This window comes from Daphnia pulicaria, chromosome 1, assembly GCF_021234035.1.
Source record: "Daphnia pulicaria isolate SC F1-1A chromosome 1, SC_F0-13Bv2, whole genome shotgun sequence".
In the NCBI taxonomy this organism is placed as follows: Eukaryota; Metazoa; Arthropoda; class Branchiopoda; order Diplostraca; family Daphniidae; genus Daphnia; species Daphnia pulicaria.
This window is the reverse complement of record NC_060913.1, coordinates 31,065,303-31,082,255: the sequence shown is the minus strand read 5'-3', so window position 1 is coordinate 31,082,255 and position 16,953 is coordinate 31,065,303. Positions and strand designations below refer to the sequence as shown.

The window sequence follows — 16,953 nt, the reverse complement described above, 5'->3', positions numbered from 1 at the left end:
AGAGATTTAGAAGAATTCGACGTGTCAGTTTGTACGATTGAATGTATTTTAACAGTATTCGTCTTTATCGATTAACAGATGATACGCAGAAAAGTGGAACAAATAATGAAATCGTAACTACGCGGAAGATGAATTGCAAAGAAGACAGACACGATTTACACCGCCGTTAAAAATTTGTCAGTTAAGAAACGTTTGCTTACTTTGGTAGTCATGTCATTTTTTTTTTTTAATTTATATTGTTATGTCGTTGATACAAATTCAGCTTTTGAATATTTAATCCTTTCTCAAGCTACAAAATCTTTGACCGTCCGCAAATAACTCGTTCAACTACTGTGAGCTTCAGTTTAATATGATATTAAGATGTCGACTGAATCTAAAATGATTGCGCTAGGCTACTTTAGTGTTGAAATCTCCTTCAACACCAACGTAAATGGAAAAAGAGTTAAATGACTAGTCAACTGTATACAAATAACAGTTAAAAAGAGCGTAAAATTTAACTACAATTATTGAAAAACTGCTTACATAACGTAAACACCACGTGCAATGAAATTCTTATTGCGGAAAAAACGGACATGGAATTTGGTTACAATTTTGTTTTCTTTCTTTCTTGGGAATGGAAAGGAGAGACGTGTTATTATATTAAATCGTATCATCGTCTTGATTGAGATAAGTGCTCCAGTAAGCCATGTTAAACACAGCGAATACTAGGGGGAAAATAATGCGGGAGATGACATCGATGCGTTTCGATCGCAACGTGTACGTACCTATCCAGGTGCGACAAAACGTTTCTGTTGGCATACCGTCGTTTCTCTGCTGCTTACGATCACGTCCATCTTCCATGAAGATGACTTCGGTACTAGCTGGAACCAGCGGTTTCTGTATGAACAAAAATTATTAAAAAAAAAACCATGAGTTAATTAAAGCAGTTCTTTCACGTAGGGTTTTTTTTTTCCATCCAGCTCGTGATCTAGTTTATGATAAAATCAAACTTTCTACATTTATAGTCTCCCTGCATGTTCATAATTAAGTCTGTGAGTTTATCAGTCTCTTTGGAAATATTGCGTTGATGACAGATATCGAGTCCAACCTCCAAGTAAATATGTGATGAATACGTGAATTCCGAGTAGTTATTCAACCAAAGTTTACTTTTCTAACTTTATGAACATCATACTATATGAAATGCAGCATCAAATGATTAACTAATGGGCCAACTGGTGTTTCGAAAGGCACGAATCTGATAGCATAGGCATAGGCTCCATATACTTTCTTTCCTTCGACCTACTATTAGCTAGGCCGACTCAGCATTGATTTTAATACTTCAATTTTAGTTTTTTCTTAGTTTGCTTTGAAAAATAATACAAAATTTATGAAGTTTGTCATGTGACTATCCGTTTTTCTCATTATTTAAATCCTCTTTCTCTTCGATGATTTTAACAATTTTTTCTCTAATGAAATAGTTTCTTGAATATGTTACAAGTTTTATTGAAAAGAAAAGTCGTCATAGTTTAGTTTGGACCAAAACTGTTGCCAGCCAGCCCGCCTACGTGCGCAGGTAAACTAAATTCTAGAGACGTTCTACTCATAAATAAATTACGGTCGATCGATGCCGCATCCTGTAAAAAAAAGTGAAAACTACTCTCTCGTAGCAACGCTAATATTCGGATCGTCAAATAGTATTACTGCGACTCTTCGTCATTTGTACAGTTGCTAAACGGATTTCAATCACAATTTGAACCTCACCCCACGACTAAAATCATTGGTTATTCACGCCCGGCCTCTGTCAGTTGTTGCTCGTATACAAGGAAATTGAAATTTTAAAAAAAATCGTGCCACTTACCATAGCAAAAGAATTGCGATCGTCAAGAAGACCGTCAGCGGCCATAGCATCTAAAGCAGCTTGGTGTTCCATTTCCCACTGTTTGCGCTGTTTTTTCATCTTCTCCCGATGCGCATCGGATCGCGAAGCGTAGTTGACGAGGGCAAATTCCAGCAGCGCTCCAAAGACGAACGTCAAGCATACACCAGTCCACACGTCAATGGCCTGTGCAAATCAATCCATCAATAACAAAAAAAAATTCAATTTCCGAATCGATTATCTGCATTTCCTGTTTTTGGAATCTATTGCGCGTTCAATACATACACACACACACACACACACACACACACACAGGGATTGCAATTTATATGACTGGCAAATATGCACAATGACGATTCGACCCCAGTCTTCGAACTGTACATATTGATAGAGTTGATCAATCGCGACCGGATATTCGTGTAACATTCCCCTCGAATAATGAAACTACCCATCAAAGCTTCTAGAAAACTCGACGCTGCACCATCAAAGAAAAACTTGGGATGGAATCTCATAGTAACTATGCTTCACTTAAAGTTGAGTCGAGATTATTAGCATAACTTAAAGAAGCAGCTATGCGACAATGTACTACCAACTTGACACGTAATCGGCACATTAAATAATGAATCCCCCCCCCCGTCTATTGGATAGCCGATTCTATCAGACATTCCGCTCTGTCGGTGGAATTATCACTCAGAAATCTGAAAAATTTGAAGCGGGGAAAAACAACAATAAAGGATGATTCAAAATGCGCAACTTTGAAAGTCGTTTCGGAGCACACACAAAAAAAAAACACTTGACATTTCCCCTATAGAGTAGAGCAACGGGTCGTGGAGTCGCTTATCGTAGCCACGGAAACCCTCGTGAAGTCTTATCGGCATTGCACTTAATATGATCAGTCAAGAGAAAAAAGGCAGCATTGATGGAGTCGCTATCAGTGTTGCAGGCTGCGCTTTGAAGCATCTCAACGCGAGAAAAATGCGTGAATATCTCTTATAGTTTGCTTTCTCTCATGTCGAGTGAAAGAAAGTTGCCCCGGTGAACAGCGTATCGATCGCATCAAATACAGTCTCAACCCCATAGAAATTTATTACAATATCCAAGTTCTTTTGTCTTCTTTGTCTCGATAAAATTCCTGGGCCCCTTTCGGCAACTTTTGTATATGTGTGTGTGTAAAATGCTGCTGCCTTTAAAAAAGCCCCGCAAATGGAAACTAATGATACTTACTTTTGTGTAGGAGACTGGCGGAAGTGAGTTGTTGATACCGGTCGTTTGGGTGGCCATCGTGAGTAGGGTGGTGACTCCGAGCGATACACGAGCCGGCACTGCGTTGGCGTCCAGCCAGAAAGACACCCATGATACGATGACTAACATGCAGCAAGGAATGTAGATGGTAATCAAGTAGTAGGAGAATTCTCTTCTGAACAGGAGATCCACTTTCAGGCACGAGTACTCTCCTGTAATAATATACGGAAGAAGAGAATATAATCCGATTTGTCACGGTCCACTAACCGAGATGACGACGAGGATCTATTTGTGTGCCCTTAAGATGCGCTTCCTTGTAAGATATCGTCGGCATACAAACAAAATGCCGGATGGGCAATATCTGTCGCTAATGAGACCGACAAGACGTCGATCAATATTAATATTTGCCATTGGAAATGTAGCAGCAGCAGCACAGATATAAGAAGCTGTGGATGGAGTTGCCAGGATCAATTGATGAGTTGGTTGTAACCAGCAGCATTGACGTCATTTCTTTCACGTATGTTATAGGCGAAGGGGATTGTGTACTGTACCGTATATATATACTTCTCGTACTATATAATGGACTTTTTTTTTAACCGGTTCAGGATTGTGCTTATTGTCAAGAATTTGTGAAAACATGTAGTCTATCGACCTAACCTGTATTGGTCTTGCTGTTGCACGAGTCCGTTTTGAATTTCTCGAGAGCAAATCGCGGCAGCTGCAGATTTTTGGCGACTTGCACTGGATCGCCGGCTCGCCATAGGAAAACCAAATCGTCCGTCGTCCATCCGTCTGCATATTCATAGATAAGTATAGTTTTTCATCATCAAAACGAAAAACAAAAATTTAATAAATAAATAAAAAATAAATAAAATAAGTGAACAGCACGAAAGGGACTGGGAGAAAATATCCCGAAAAAAGACAAATCAAATACGAAAGGAAGAATATAAAGTTTCCGTTCGGGCGACTGCATGCTATAAGGCATCCCCATTGGGTGTCTCTAGCTGTATAAGTAATAGGATGGAAATGGAATAAGCACAAAAGTAAAATGGAGCACCAACATGGGAAGGAACAACAACAAAAAAAAGGAGACTGTGGAAAAGAAAAGATATGAACAAGAATAAGACGTAATATTCTTGATAATATAATATGTACATGCCGCTCTTCTCTCAGATGGTATTCAACTAGAGCAATGCCGAGGGAAAGAAAGCCAGCATCATGCCTTAACACGAAATCGATATCGGGGAGACTCGGTACTTATTGACCCTGTGTTTTGTACTTTTGTGTAGTCGCGTGTACCATTCTAACGGTAAATGCGACAATAGGAGCTCGATGGAACTCGCTGTACCGAGATGAAGGGGAGGGGGAAAAGCTTCATCACAAATCTTCACCATACAAAAGAAGCAAACAAGATATCCGGCTACTCGAGTGTTGGCAACGTCATGATGCGATGAGAGTCCCTTGAGCTTCTATACGTGACAGAATAACTGAAATTTCTAGCCCACGCAAACTGCTCAGCACCTCGCATATCTCCTTCAATGCATTATTTTGGTCATCCGCCCAGCCTCTTGAACTCAGTCGGGCGGGGAAAAGAAAAGAAACAAAAGAAAAGAAAAAACCCAGTAGCGATGTGGAAGCAGACGTTGCTCTTCTACTTCACAAGTAATCACGAATTCAGACAAAAAAAAAAGTTCATCCGCCTTTTTCATGGGAACAAGTAAAAGGCAACGTGACACACCAAAAAGACAACAGGGAAGAAGAGAAGAAGAGAAGAATAGAAGGGAGAATTGAAATCAATATCTGACAAGAGACCAGTACGAGAAACGAAAAGATATTTGTATAGATCACAAATAAAAGGCAGGATAGATTTCTTACAGCTGCCCATGGATAGCGAGCAGGTTTGTCTATCCAGCGGGAACAGTTTGAGGTTCATCGGGCACGAGAGCGTCAGAGAAATTCTGTTGGAAGAAGGAATCCAAATACAGGAGAAGAGAATCCATTAGAAGTGGAAAACAGTTTATCTTTCAAGACACACACTTTCTATCGTTTTTCATCCTCTGCAAGGAGGCTGGCGCGCTATTCAATTGCCGATGGATGTCGTCGGCGTGAGCTCAATAAGATTTATCGACCCTTATATCTTCTATTATATACGCTTATAGGATCAATTCTCTTACCCCGCTCAACATATTTGATGACTGAGAAATATCCGCCCGTTTTAACAAAGATTCCCGCAATACCAATCAACTAAAGGTCCCCCACGACTTTACGTAACGACAGGTCAAGGATTGTTGGAATGGCTCGTGTCACATGATTCACATTTCGTGCGTAAAAGAAATTTAAAAAAAAAGATTCGTAGAATGTGGAACAGATGGCGACTATTCCGGTGGTCAAATAAGAGTATAGCGCGACGTGAACACAGCACACAACGATCTTACCGGATACTGTACAAGACCCATCCATTTGGGAAGATTCTCACGTAGACATTGGGCACAATGATGTTGTGGAAGTGTCCCTCGCGTTCGTTGGAGAAAAACAAGTCCGGCATCCACACTTTGCTCGGATCGTTGAGAGTGAGATATTTCATCCGACCTGGAAACAAAATCACAAACAACAAACCCAGGCCATCCATTAGTTTTATCCGGTGGGGACGAGGTTGACAAGTCGACAAAAAAACGCGCGTGTGGGAAGATATAATTAATCCAAAGCGAAATGATTTGCAAAGTCGTAATGAAAATGCATTGGGCGAGATAACCCGTCGACGTGAACTCCACTCCCGATTCCAGATGGAGCGGACAGGACAGTCGTTGAAGCCAGCGCTTGAACCGTGATAATTTCAAGCCCCGGCCACCAACAACCTCCGAAACGTCGTGTTTTCAATTGTTGCTGGAGAAAGATGGCGGGGGACCCACAATTTCCATCAGTTCGACAAAGCGGAATTTAATCTCTTTTCTGTCAAGTCGATTGCAGTTTTTCCTTGTTACGACACTTAAAACTCGGAACGAACGGCTTCGTGGGGAAGGATCGCGCTCCATTGCCAGCACCGATTTTCCGCCAACACGAGTCCCGCGGCTTCCTTGAACCGTGAATGATAACCCCCATCGTATATATATAACCGCAGCTAGCGTAAGGGGAGGGGGGTAGAAATGAAACAATTCATAGGTTAAATTACGACCGCAATCATCCCACGAAATCTGTCGTAATATAATCACGACAATAAATCTGTCGCCAGGATTTTTTCTTTTTTGGTTGTTCTCTCCAGCCTGTTGAAGAGTGACGAGGGCCACCTCCAAATGAGGAGGGAGAAAAGTTGCGATATGGAACAATCGAGGCGAATGCACAAGAGCAGAGAGAACACGAGAGCAAGTGCTGAAAAAGGCCCTTGATAATAAATCTCCACCCGCGCCAGCGCACACAAACAACGCGGGCCACAACATCCATCCACTAACGGATCATTTCAATCCCATAGTTGCGCACCAAGCCCCTTAGATTTTCTTTCCCTCTCTCACTATTTACTCATTTATAATGTAAGTTGGGACAGCATTTCAAAGTATATAAGAGCGGAGCGATAGAGGGGGGGGGGGTCGTATTCGCGTTTATCACCATCAATTGTTCTCGACTGCGCTCGGCGCTAGCTAGACTGCGCACTCTCGCACTGAATAAGCAACTTTGATGGTGAAATGAATTAATCTATTCCACGGTTACGTACAAACTTTATACTCTTGTGCGTGCGTGCGATGGAAACTTGGTTGGATTGACTGTTATTGTGTTCGTTGGAGAGAGAAAAATAGAAGAAACAAAAAAGATGATGATGATGAACTGTAAAATGATTGATAACGGAATACATCATCATTCCGATCGGTCCGGTTAACCTAACATCTGTGATGGCGGTGGCCGTGGGGATTCCCCAATGTACGCAGAGATCAATCGATCGAGACGTATGTGTATGTAGCGCCCGTCTCATTATATATTTTGATTACGCGCCATACGTCTCATCGAGGAGGGGTTACTTCTTTCGGTGGATGGAACCTTTTCGAGTCGAAAGATATTTATTCAAACCACGTTAGGGAAATAATCGTGGGGGTGAGCCTACTACCAGAGGGGTTCCTAGACTGAATTGATCTACACTCGGCGGTAATAACAGATGAAAGCACCCAGATTTGACAGTCAGATTCGACTAGGCTAGTGTTACTACAGCCCAAGATCACGCCAGCAGCAGCCCTATAGAGCTGCTGCCCGCAGAGATGTACCGGGTGAAATTAAATCGAGACTAAGAGCTGTAAAATTTTATTTTAGAGCGGTTTCATGTTTCGCCAACATGGGAGCCCCCCTCCACAGCCTCGAGGTGGGATGGTTACCAAAATAAAAATAAAAAAGGGAGAAGATTTGTGTTGGGCCGCGTTGCTGGTCGATGAGAACCGAGAGCTCAACACGGGGAGTGTAACAACCGGGTTGCATGATGAAGCCCAGCAGCGGCTCCTAATTGGACATATTACGGGGTGAGGATAGAAGGGGAGGGGAGAGAAGCTGAAAAACTTTCGGTGAGTTCGCCTTTTCATATCGCCGGCTATTTCGTTCGAGAGGCAGTGTCTGCGGCAGAGTGTACGTGGAAAACGTCGCTCAGGGCAAAAGGGCTGCAGCACACAAGATTCAATTGTTCTCTTGTCTAATCAATACTCGACGTTAGAGCCTCACGAGTGAGACCCTCTACTACTGAAAGGCGGCAGGTTTGGCACTCCTCCCCTCCAAAGATCCCAGCCCGGATGAATCCGCACCTGCTGTTATAAATATACACTCGCATAAATAGAGCGCGTCGGATAGCGAAAAGGGGGCCCCACTCACTTCGAAATGCGGATCTAATCCATTCGCAGTAGGCCCTTTCCCGCAAAAAAGGAGCGACACATCCGCTGGCTCGCTTCCTTCCCTCAGAAGAGCACGTCATTATGAGGCTCCCAACGATTATAAACGGGGATTACAAGTGAAAAAAAAAGCTTGAGGGGACCTCAATAACCTTGGATATTTTCAAACTTGAGGCGATCGTCGAGCCACTCTTCTCGAAACGTCAGGATCACGCTGAATTGCTGTTTTGAAAAAAAAAACAACAACAAACAAACAAATTAAATTCATTATCAAAAGGTCACGTTAAAAATAGTTAGACGCTCTCAGACGTCAGAGAAGCTTTGAGTCAGTCATCAGGATTCAAAGTGGCAAGGTAGAAGAACTCTTCATCTCTACACTTGCTCCTTATACACCCAAGACCTTTAATCCTGGATTCTCTTCACTGCGAACTGTGTGTCCTGCACTCACGGAGTTATCGACTTTTCTATTTTTATTTTTTTTTTTTTTTTTTTCAAAAGCAATGGCTGCTGCTGCTGCTGTTGTTGTAATGTTTCGCCGTTGGATACAATTAAATGGATAAGATCAAATAGAGTCAAGTTGCAGCCTTCCGGCTTCCAAGTTTCCCCTTTTAGTTTCTCTCAAGAGCGCAGCATCCATCAGGATTGGAAGTGGAACTTGCTGGAAGTTGTTTCCACATACTAGCCAAACTATCCGCTCTGATGCAACGCTATTATTTAGGTTTCTATATACACACAACAACAGCAGCAGCAGCAGTTGAGGTTCACCGGCTTTTAACAGATTGAGCACACATTAGCCAAACCGTCAAGGGTTGGGTTCTATTTACCATTTTGTTGTCGCTGATGTCGGAGATGCCACGAAACATGAGGTTGATGTCGACGATGGTGGGACCATCTGCAACAACAAGAGCAAACAAACGTCTAACAAAACACCAAAAGTATAGGAACAAGAAATATCTGGATGGTCAAAGTCTAACCTGTTCCGTTGGCAGCCGAGGGTCGGATGCGACGATCGTAGTGAGCCGGTCCCAAAATCTTGTCGAGAATTTGTTTCTCCATTTCACGAAAGTTGACTTTCTTGTTGGGTCCATTTTGTTTCTGGTTGGCTCTGCGTGGCAGCGCCTCAACAGAAATAAAAATTAGGAAATATAAGAGTTGTAAGGAGGAGAGAGAGAGACATATACGTAGAAGGAAATGGAATCATCGATCCAGAATTTCCAACAGTCGGATGGGGGGGAACATCGTTCCGGAAATTCAGGGAGTCAGGGACATCAACTGGGAAATGCTTTCAACCGTGAATGACACAGTCGCTTTCACAGGCTACGAGACCTACTGGCCTCTCTGTGTGTGTGTAGGTTGAACAAGAAAAATAAAACATTTCCAGTTGTGTCTGTTTCTATAGACTTGGACAGCTGATGGCCGGGGTTTTTGATACACAAAAGGAGCTGAAACTGTGTGTGTGTGTGTGTACTCACTCTGACGTCGGAAAGGAGCAAGCTGTCAAGACGGCCAGCAATGCCAGGATATGGGCCGTCGTCATCGTTGCGCTGCTGAACCGATGGCACCACCTTCTACCGCCTCCTCTTTCCTGGAAATCGTGATTAAAAAGGAAACACGTCACGACATTGGATCGAAACTTTGGGCCCGAGAGTCAAGAGCAAAAACGCAACAAGGAAAAGTTTCGTGACATCTTTCTGGAGAGACAAAGAAAATTGAAACGGATCTGCTCCTCTTCTTCTTCTTCTTCGTCGTCAAGAGAACTTTGGACCCCCCTCGAAAAATAAAAAATGACGACTCGTTATGGAGACGCAAGTTTGCTGGGGTACGTGCGAGAACGATTTCTATTTTATTTCTATTTTGTTTTCCGTGTTGATGCCCAACAGACGAGATTGTGCCGGGCCAAACGCTTCGCGCTAAGTGGATGGCAGTCCAAACTGGGGGGTCTTGAGAAGAAGAAAATCCTGGGAATTTACGAACGGCGCACTCCTGGGACAGTCGACAGAATTTTCAATCAAACGGAGGTGGGAAATGGAAGCTCAGCTTTGCTAAAGTAAATATAGGGCAAGGCTTAAAAAAAAACAGCTGATCAAAGCTCGGCGAAACAGACGGAAGGAAGTCTGGCAAAACAAACAAACCCCCCCAAAAAAGCTGGAAGGAGGAGGAGACAACAACAACAAAAAATTCCGTAGAGTTCCGCATCCGCGAATACGTTGTTGGGCGTCTAGAGAAGATGAAACCGACGTTCCGGGGAGGCCGTCGTCGTCATCAGACGAGAGAAAGAAAAAATAAAACAACAAATAAAGAAATAAATAAAAACAGTTGACAGTTGAATTCACGTTGGTGCGTTTCGGCGCAATCATCGATTTTCTGTTCTATACGCAACGTTTGTATTTGCTTTCTAAATTTACTACTTGTGCTTGTTGAATAAAAAAATGAAAATTGAAGAAGTTGTTGTCACAAATTTGAATGCCGTCGTCGCTCGTCGAAGACGATGAATCAAAAATTTGCCACCGGGAGAAAAAAAATAGCGTCGCCGGAATGGTGGCGTTGAAAAAATGTAAAACTGTTGTGTGTGTACACAAAACGACGTGCGGATGACAGCGAATGTTTATGTTAAAAAGAGTACACACTGGACGACATTACATATAGCAAACGAGATGCGCAACTCGCTAGGCATCCGAAAAAAAAACAGCGATCGAATGGATCGCGGCTGAGAAAATGGAAGGCCATCCATCAACCGGAAGGAATCTACTAAGAGATTCAAGAGAATTGGAAAACGGTCGGTGCAGCTCCCGGAGAGAGTTGAAAAGGGAAGGCCCTCCCTCCTCTCTTTCGCTATAGACCAAGTGAAAAGGAATGAAACCGATTGGATGATGCAAAAAGCCGGAAAAGAGAGAACGGAATGCCAAAGAGTCAAAGTGTGTGTAGAGTGTATAGATGGAAAGAGAGAGAGAGCGTGCCCTATGGGCGCCGTGCCAACAACCCTGTGCTGTTCCAGGTCAATGCTATACAGCTCACCAAGATCAATTTCTTCTTTCTTTTCTCTCTTCATCGGGGTCCCTTCCGAGCTTCTTTTTATGTATACAAAAGACGGTCGACATTTCACGGACCGAGACTCTGCAAGCTCGACAGAAAGTTGATCCGCCCAGCGACTTGGTTACAACACCATCATCAAAGGCGGCGGCAAGCTCGCCATCGTTTGCCCCGATCATTTCAGCTGATTGTTCCCGCGGGAGAAGAAAACGACTAGAGTGCACAAAGTCGTCGGCAGGCAAATAAAAATCCTATTTTTGATGTATAGCATCAACTGCTGGACGGTTGGGTTTCTTTTTTCAGACGATGGCCGTGCGCAGCACATTCAGATTGACCCCCACCCCCCTGGCATTTGTATGTGTGGCGTTGCGGAATTGATTGCGTGGAAACCGTGACGCCAATACGATAAAAAGTTTTCTCTCCCGACAATATCTCGTGTGTCTTGAGAAATAAAATATAAAAAAGGCCTAGACGTGCCCACCCAATCAAGTGCGCGGCCCGTCAGCCGTTACAAAGTCGATAACGGAGAAAAACAGTCGACGATAAAAATTTTCCCGACCGTTCATTCTGATCGTCCGAGTGAGTTTATACAAGCATCGACAAGTTGACGACTGGCAACAACAACGACAACAACAACTACAACTACACAAAAAGGCAACTACGACTTTTTTTTTATTTTTGTTGTTGTTGGGTCCAGCAGTCGCTCCGCCCTTCCAGCCCCAAGTCGACCAATTGGTGCTTTAGCAGAAGCAGCCACTGTCGTCGGAGGTTAAAAGCTTCGGGAGAAAATCGGCCAAGCGGTCGGTCAAGCTCAATATCGACCACATAGAAAAAAAGACACTCTGAATGTTGTAGGACAGAGACCAAACAAAACGTCTTCTTTTATTTTATTTGTTTTTTCGTAAACCGTGTGACTACGTCGGTTGGAAATCGATATCCCGTTATTTGAATTCTACACAGAAGCAACGATTCGCCGAACCGTTCAGGCTCTCGACGACACCGTAGGCCGTCAATAGCGCCGAAACGAACCCAATCTAGATGATTGCGTAGCTCAATTTTGTGATTACATCATCTCGGCGCAACGAAATAATAAGTAGCCTTTTTTTTTGTCGAATAATCATTTCCGTTTTATGAAATAAATAAATCAAACTTGGCGGTGGGCAATAGAAAGTGAGCAGGACTTGAAAGGACTCGATAATTTGGGATGGAGGACGGCCATTATGTTGCCGACAATGGTTAACCCCGGAAATGATGTTTCCGGGAACGTCGTATTTTGAATTTAGTGCATTCTTATATGTACTCTACTCTACGCCTTGCCAAATCAAATCTGAATTCTTATTTTGATATCGATCAGCCACACACACAGCACAGCAGAGCACACACTACGGATGGTGGTGGTGGGATATTGCATCACGGGCTCAAACAGGAGCTAGAGAAGAATGTTATCTGGTCGTATAAGTCTATATAGTATGTGTGCGAGAGAGATAGAAAAGTCGCCATAGTCAGCAAGTCGATGGGCAAACGATCTAGACGCTAGTAGCGAGGGCGGTCATGCGACTGGCAAACTCGTTAGGATAAGGTCCCGCGGGATGATAAAACACCAAAGTGTATATATAGAGAGGAAGAAAAAGAGAGAGAGACTGAATATAGTGCGGATTGACTGGCTACGGAAGCGGATGAAAGTGGCAGCATAAATCCGCTTTATTGGTCGACTTTGAACATCGATCCGATAGCGAGTCGTGATGCCTATAGCGCTCCTTCCCCATTTATACAGAAGCTTGTGCCAACGAGTCTCGAAGTGGATATCGTGAGGTAAGGAGCGTCTCTATCCTCTTCCTCCCCTCTGCATCGACATCTTGGCCCATCGAAATTGTCATCAGGAAAAAGAGAAAGAGCCAGAAAACACAAAAAAATACGACCACTTCCATTAAGTAGAGGGGTGGCGAGATCGTGGAAAAAACAACGCCGGGCGGACGTCGTGTAAAAAAGCAACTCCCGACCGCTAGAGCTGCATCCTGATGACAGTTTGGGATCTGCCATCACATCCAGGAGGGAGTGAAACAAAACAAAACAAAAAATCCCTGGATGACTGGGAGACATTGGCACCAATCAAAAAGATGTTTCTTCGGAAACAATCAAAACCGAGAGAGAGAGAGAAAAGCCAATACGCGCACACAAAGATTCCAGAGAGATTAAAAATTGTTAAAAAGAAGAAACTTTCTCTTGGAAGTGGAGGTCGATAAGACGACCTCCCCACCAGATTCCAGACATGCAACAAAGTTTTTTCGGCGTGACACAGACGTGATCAAAGCTTTGATGCATCCCAACCCCCATCCGCTAGTCTATAATAAATGTAAGCCCTGCGCAGAATACGGCAGAATAATCATTGGAGTTTCTTTGGCTTTTTATTTTTCTCTCAGACATGGTGACCGTCCCACGCATTTGCTAGCCAAGCCGACATTGATGAAAAAGTCCTGGGCCCGTATTAGACGGACGTCGCTATTATATCTTTTTGTTTGCCTTCATTTGAAAGCCGTTGATTGGTCGCAGTGCAGTGGAATAAGATTAGTAGTCGGGAAACTACTAGAACGCTGGGGAAAAAAGAAGAAGAAAATACGAGTCAGATTTGTTATTTTTTTGTGTGTGCGCAGAGAGAGGAGGGAATTCGTTGGCTGGATTCCATCGCTCCCTATCATCACTGACGCTGTCACTCGGATTGGGGATATAAGCTCATGCAATAACATACACAGATTGGAACGAGGGGAGGAAAAAAAGAGAAAACGAACAGTCTGCTCTGATGGGCAATGTGTGGGTTGCGGGGTGAATAAGCGAGAAAATGATTGAAGGAACGCAGTTCTTCTCTCTGCTGGCATCCCCATAAAAAAATAACTCACAAAAGAAAAAGCCAAAAAAAAAAAAAAAAAAAATCCTTTGAAGTTTCTTTGAAATAGAAAAATTGCTCGTCGACTCAATGCACTTGGCTCTATAATAATAAATAAGAAAAGGACCAATCCGTTGAATTGGGCAGGCCTACCTTGTGTGTGTGTGTGTATAACAGACGACGAGAAGAAAGTATATTAAGTCCGAAACGAGAGCGCCTTCGATGTCGAGGATGTGGAGTGTGGCACTGGCGCGAGACTAGTTGTGTCGATCGACCGTCTTGTTAGAGATGAACAACCGAGTGCTGTATAGATTTCGCCCGAGACAGAGTCCCCCCCCACCGACCGACCGAAAAAAGATGAAGAGGATTCTGCGCGTCTGCGCCTGTCGACGACAAGAACATTTTCAAGAAGCTGCTGCTGCTGCCGGGACACACATCTCCACTCTAAGGCTCCCAACAACTATGGTGGGAGTTTCTTTTCTCGGCTAGTAGCTGACACACATCTAGTCGTCTGAATTTCCTTTTTTCTTCGTCTATTGAAAACGCCCCCCATTTTCTTTTCGCAAGAGTTGACTGACGGACGTGGTAACGAGCGCGTTGGGATAGAAAGGCTTTTGTCATTCGACAGCACAGTGGGGATAACCGGCACACGCTAAAAACACTGCGTGTGTGCCCAACGTGAAAGAAGAAAATGAGACCCCACCACCCAAAAAAAGGGATCTAGTACGTACTGCTTGGTTCACACATCAGCAGAGCCTTTCTGCTCCGCAAATCACGAAATAAAAGAAAAAGGGGAATAAATATGACGTGTCCGTTATAGATAGGCTCGTGTTTAAGCCCATCGTAACGGTGGTGGTTGGTTATTAGATACATAAACACCCCTGCTCGTATAGATTTGATTTTCTCACCTCGAAAAAAAACAGAGATACCTCCTCCTTCTTCTTCTTCGTTCGTCGTTCTACTGTTCTCCCTCCGTCAATCTCCGCGGATATACACGGCGGATATGCACGAAGACGTGAGGATTCAAAGGAAACCAGACACCGTGCAGCAGCAGAGACTGTCTAGAGTATTAAAGGACCCCAAAGAATAAGAATAAGAGAAATAAAAAGGAGACATGATATACAAGTATGGAACAAGAAGATGTAAGAATCTCCTTAATAATAACAAATACGCTACATATACTACAGCTCTATTTCTTTCTGTGTGTGTCCGCCGCATCTTTATATTGGATCCAGATAGATCCCTCCATTTCGCCTTTCATTCCCAGAGTATTTTCCCCCCCTTGTATAGATATGGGAGCGGCCACAACCCTCCCACCAAAAAATACATAACAAGATTTTTTGACAATATGTCTGGCGACAGAATGCGTAGAAATCTTGTTGGTAGCCAACCGAGAAAAAGTGGTGGTGGGGAGAAATATTTATCGATATAGACGTCAGGCAATAACGGCCTGCCAGACAGCCTACAGTCTAAACTTTATCCCGTCGAAATGTTATGTTATCTTCAGTTATGACGCAAGTTTCAGCTGCCGATCCTCCTCGGCCAAAAAAAGTGCGCCCAGTGAATGAGGAGTCACGTCGTTGTTGTTGAGGGGTAGGGTTTTTTTATTAGAGAAAGAGGTTTGGTTTGGCCCGCTTTGCATTCCAAACTTTCCTATCCACCAAACTCTTACCAAAACTTTTTAAATTTTATTTCCCCCCCCCTCCGGTTTTTTCGCTCATCGATCCCGCAATCTACACTTGACATTAACCGTCCACTAATTTAGATTATGTATGCGCGGGTAATGGAGAACCGGACGTCAGCGAGTACAAACCGGAGCATCGAAAATCTAATCATTTCCAAAAATAAAAAGGATCGACACTTTATGTCTACCATCTCGCGGTTTGATTGACAGAAAACGAACACACACGGCAGCAAAGACAAGACAGTCCAGCTGGGTAGTGGGCGCCAAAATAAAGTTGCAAAACGAGCAAGAGTTCATCGAGCGTGGCCAGGCAAAAGAAGAAGAAAAAGGCGTCAGAATTGTCAACGGGGCTCTCGCAAGCTGTTGAGCAGCATTGTCAAAAATTAAAAAAGAGGATTGCTGTGTGCGTGTGACGGGGATCGATCATGAGATATGCATGAACACAACGGCTGGCGCTCTAAATTCTGTCCCGTCTCTCTCTCCCTATCTATATCTAACACGCGTTCACATACGCGGAGACATGACGCGATATCTCAATTCGCCGCTATACCAATGCACCACACGAGAGAGACCTGCATATATATCCTGTTACATTTTAATACCTTAGCCCGAAGGGGGGGGGGGGAGCTTGTGCCGGGGTTTTTAATCCGCATAGCGCAGACCCCAAATAGATCGCACAAATAGACCGCAGGAATAATACGGAATTCACGCAATCTTTTTCAACAAAAACAAGGAAATGATTCAACTTTATTTTTGTCTTACCTATTGGCCGTGTGTTGAACTGTTGGTTTCCACCGCAGCACTCGAGTTTTTCTTCCGGTGGGGAGGTCACTATGTCGTAGCCGGAATGCGGATCGAGGAGGTTTTTTTTTTTTAAATTCAGGATGGCACATCCAACGGATGAGAATACGGCCACCTTGGTCCTCTGTTCAACACACTCTCCTCTTCGTATTTCTTCCGTAGGACAAGCCCGGCAGTCGACTCTTCTACGCCGGAGCGATCCTGCTGAGACTCGCGGCGGCCAACCAACCGTATCCGGCGCAGTCGTGGTTGAGATTTTGCTTATTTCTTCCCTTTTTGGGCCGGCCAGACCGGATGGATACCATCAAAGTTGGACCATCTGGCGGTCGGAATTTCTACTTTATGCGATGTCGTAAACGCAATCACGGATGATTTATATCGTCACCATACCGCCAGAGTGCTGCAAAGTGTTCTCGCAACCACCTAATTACATTTGCTGCTCCTGTTGCGGGAAAATTAAACCAAATCAAATCAAATCAGTTTAATCTCATTAACAATTGAATTATACAAGTGATGCTGTGTTGATTACCATCGACAAAAGAGAAGCCATCAATCATTCCAATGATTTAATGCATAACGATGTCCGGATGCTTATCAATCGCGA

The 16,953-nt window shown here is 43.7% G+C and overlaps 2 protein-coding genes across 9 annotated transcripts in view; one reads left to right on the top strand and one right to left on the bottom strand.

Moving 5' to 3' along the window:
* Positions 1-16,953, top strand: part of LOC124340644 (vacuolar protein sorting-associated protein 13-like) — a 34,079-nt gene that overhangs the window by 14,532 nt on the left and 2,594 nt on the right. For 4 of the 5 annotated variants that reach the window (XM_046793250.1, XM_046793242.1, XM_046793268.1 and 1 more), the window contains one exon: positions 79-367. The exons of the other annotated variant lie outside the window; for it this stretch is intronic. In XM_046793250.1, the coding sequence (XP_046649206.1) occupies positions 79-117 (39 nt within the window). In that variant the 3' untranslated portion in view covers positions 118-367. Of the gene's footprint in view, positions 1-78; positions 368-16,953 lie in introns of those variants that run through there. 5 annotated transcript variants of the gene reach the window in all.
* On the bottom strand, positions 25-16,947 carry LOC124341545 (glutamate-gated chloride channel-like). Of its 4 annotated transcripts, XM_046794568.1 has the most exons (13): positions 16,879-16,947; positions 16,311-16,791; positions 14,773-14,925; positions 9,426-9,538; positions 8,928-9,058; positions 8,778-8,845; positions 8,106-8,175; positions 5,533-5,686; positions 4,973-5,055; positions 3,755-3,889; positions 3,080-3,309; positions 1,838-2,041; positions 25-876 (listed from the first exon to the last, which is right to left on the bottom strand). In XM_046794568.1, the coding sequence occupies exons 4-13, from the start codon at positions 9,488-9,490 to the stop codon at positions 640-642; spliced, it is 1,377 nt and encodes a 458-aa protein (XP_046650524.1). In that variant the 5' UTR covers positions 9,491-9,538; positions 14,773-14,925; positions 16,311-16,791; positions 16,879-16,947; the 3' UTR covers positions 25-639. The 4 variants fall into 4 exon arrangements, with proteins under 4 accessions (XP_046650524.1, XP_046650523.1, XP_046650522.1 ...); XM_046794567.1 differs by lacking the exon at positions 14,773-14,925; XM_046794566.1 differs by lacking the exons at positions 14,773-14,925; positions 16,311-16,791; positions 16,879-16,947 and adding an exon at positions 14,018-14,409.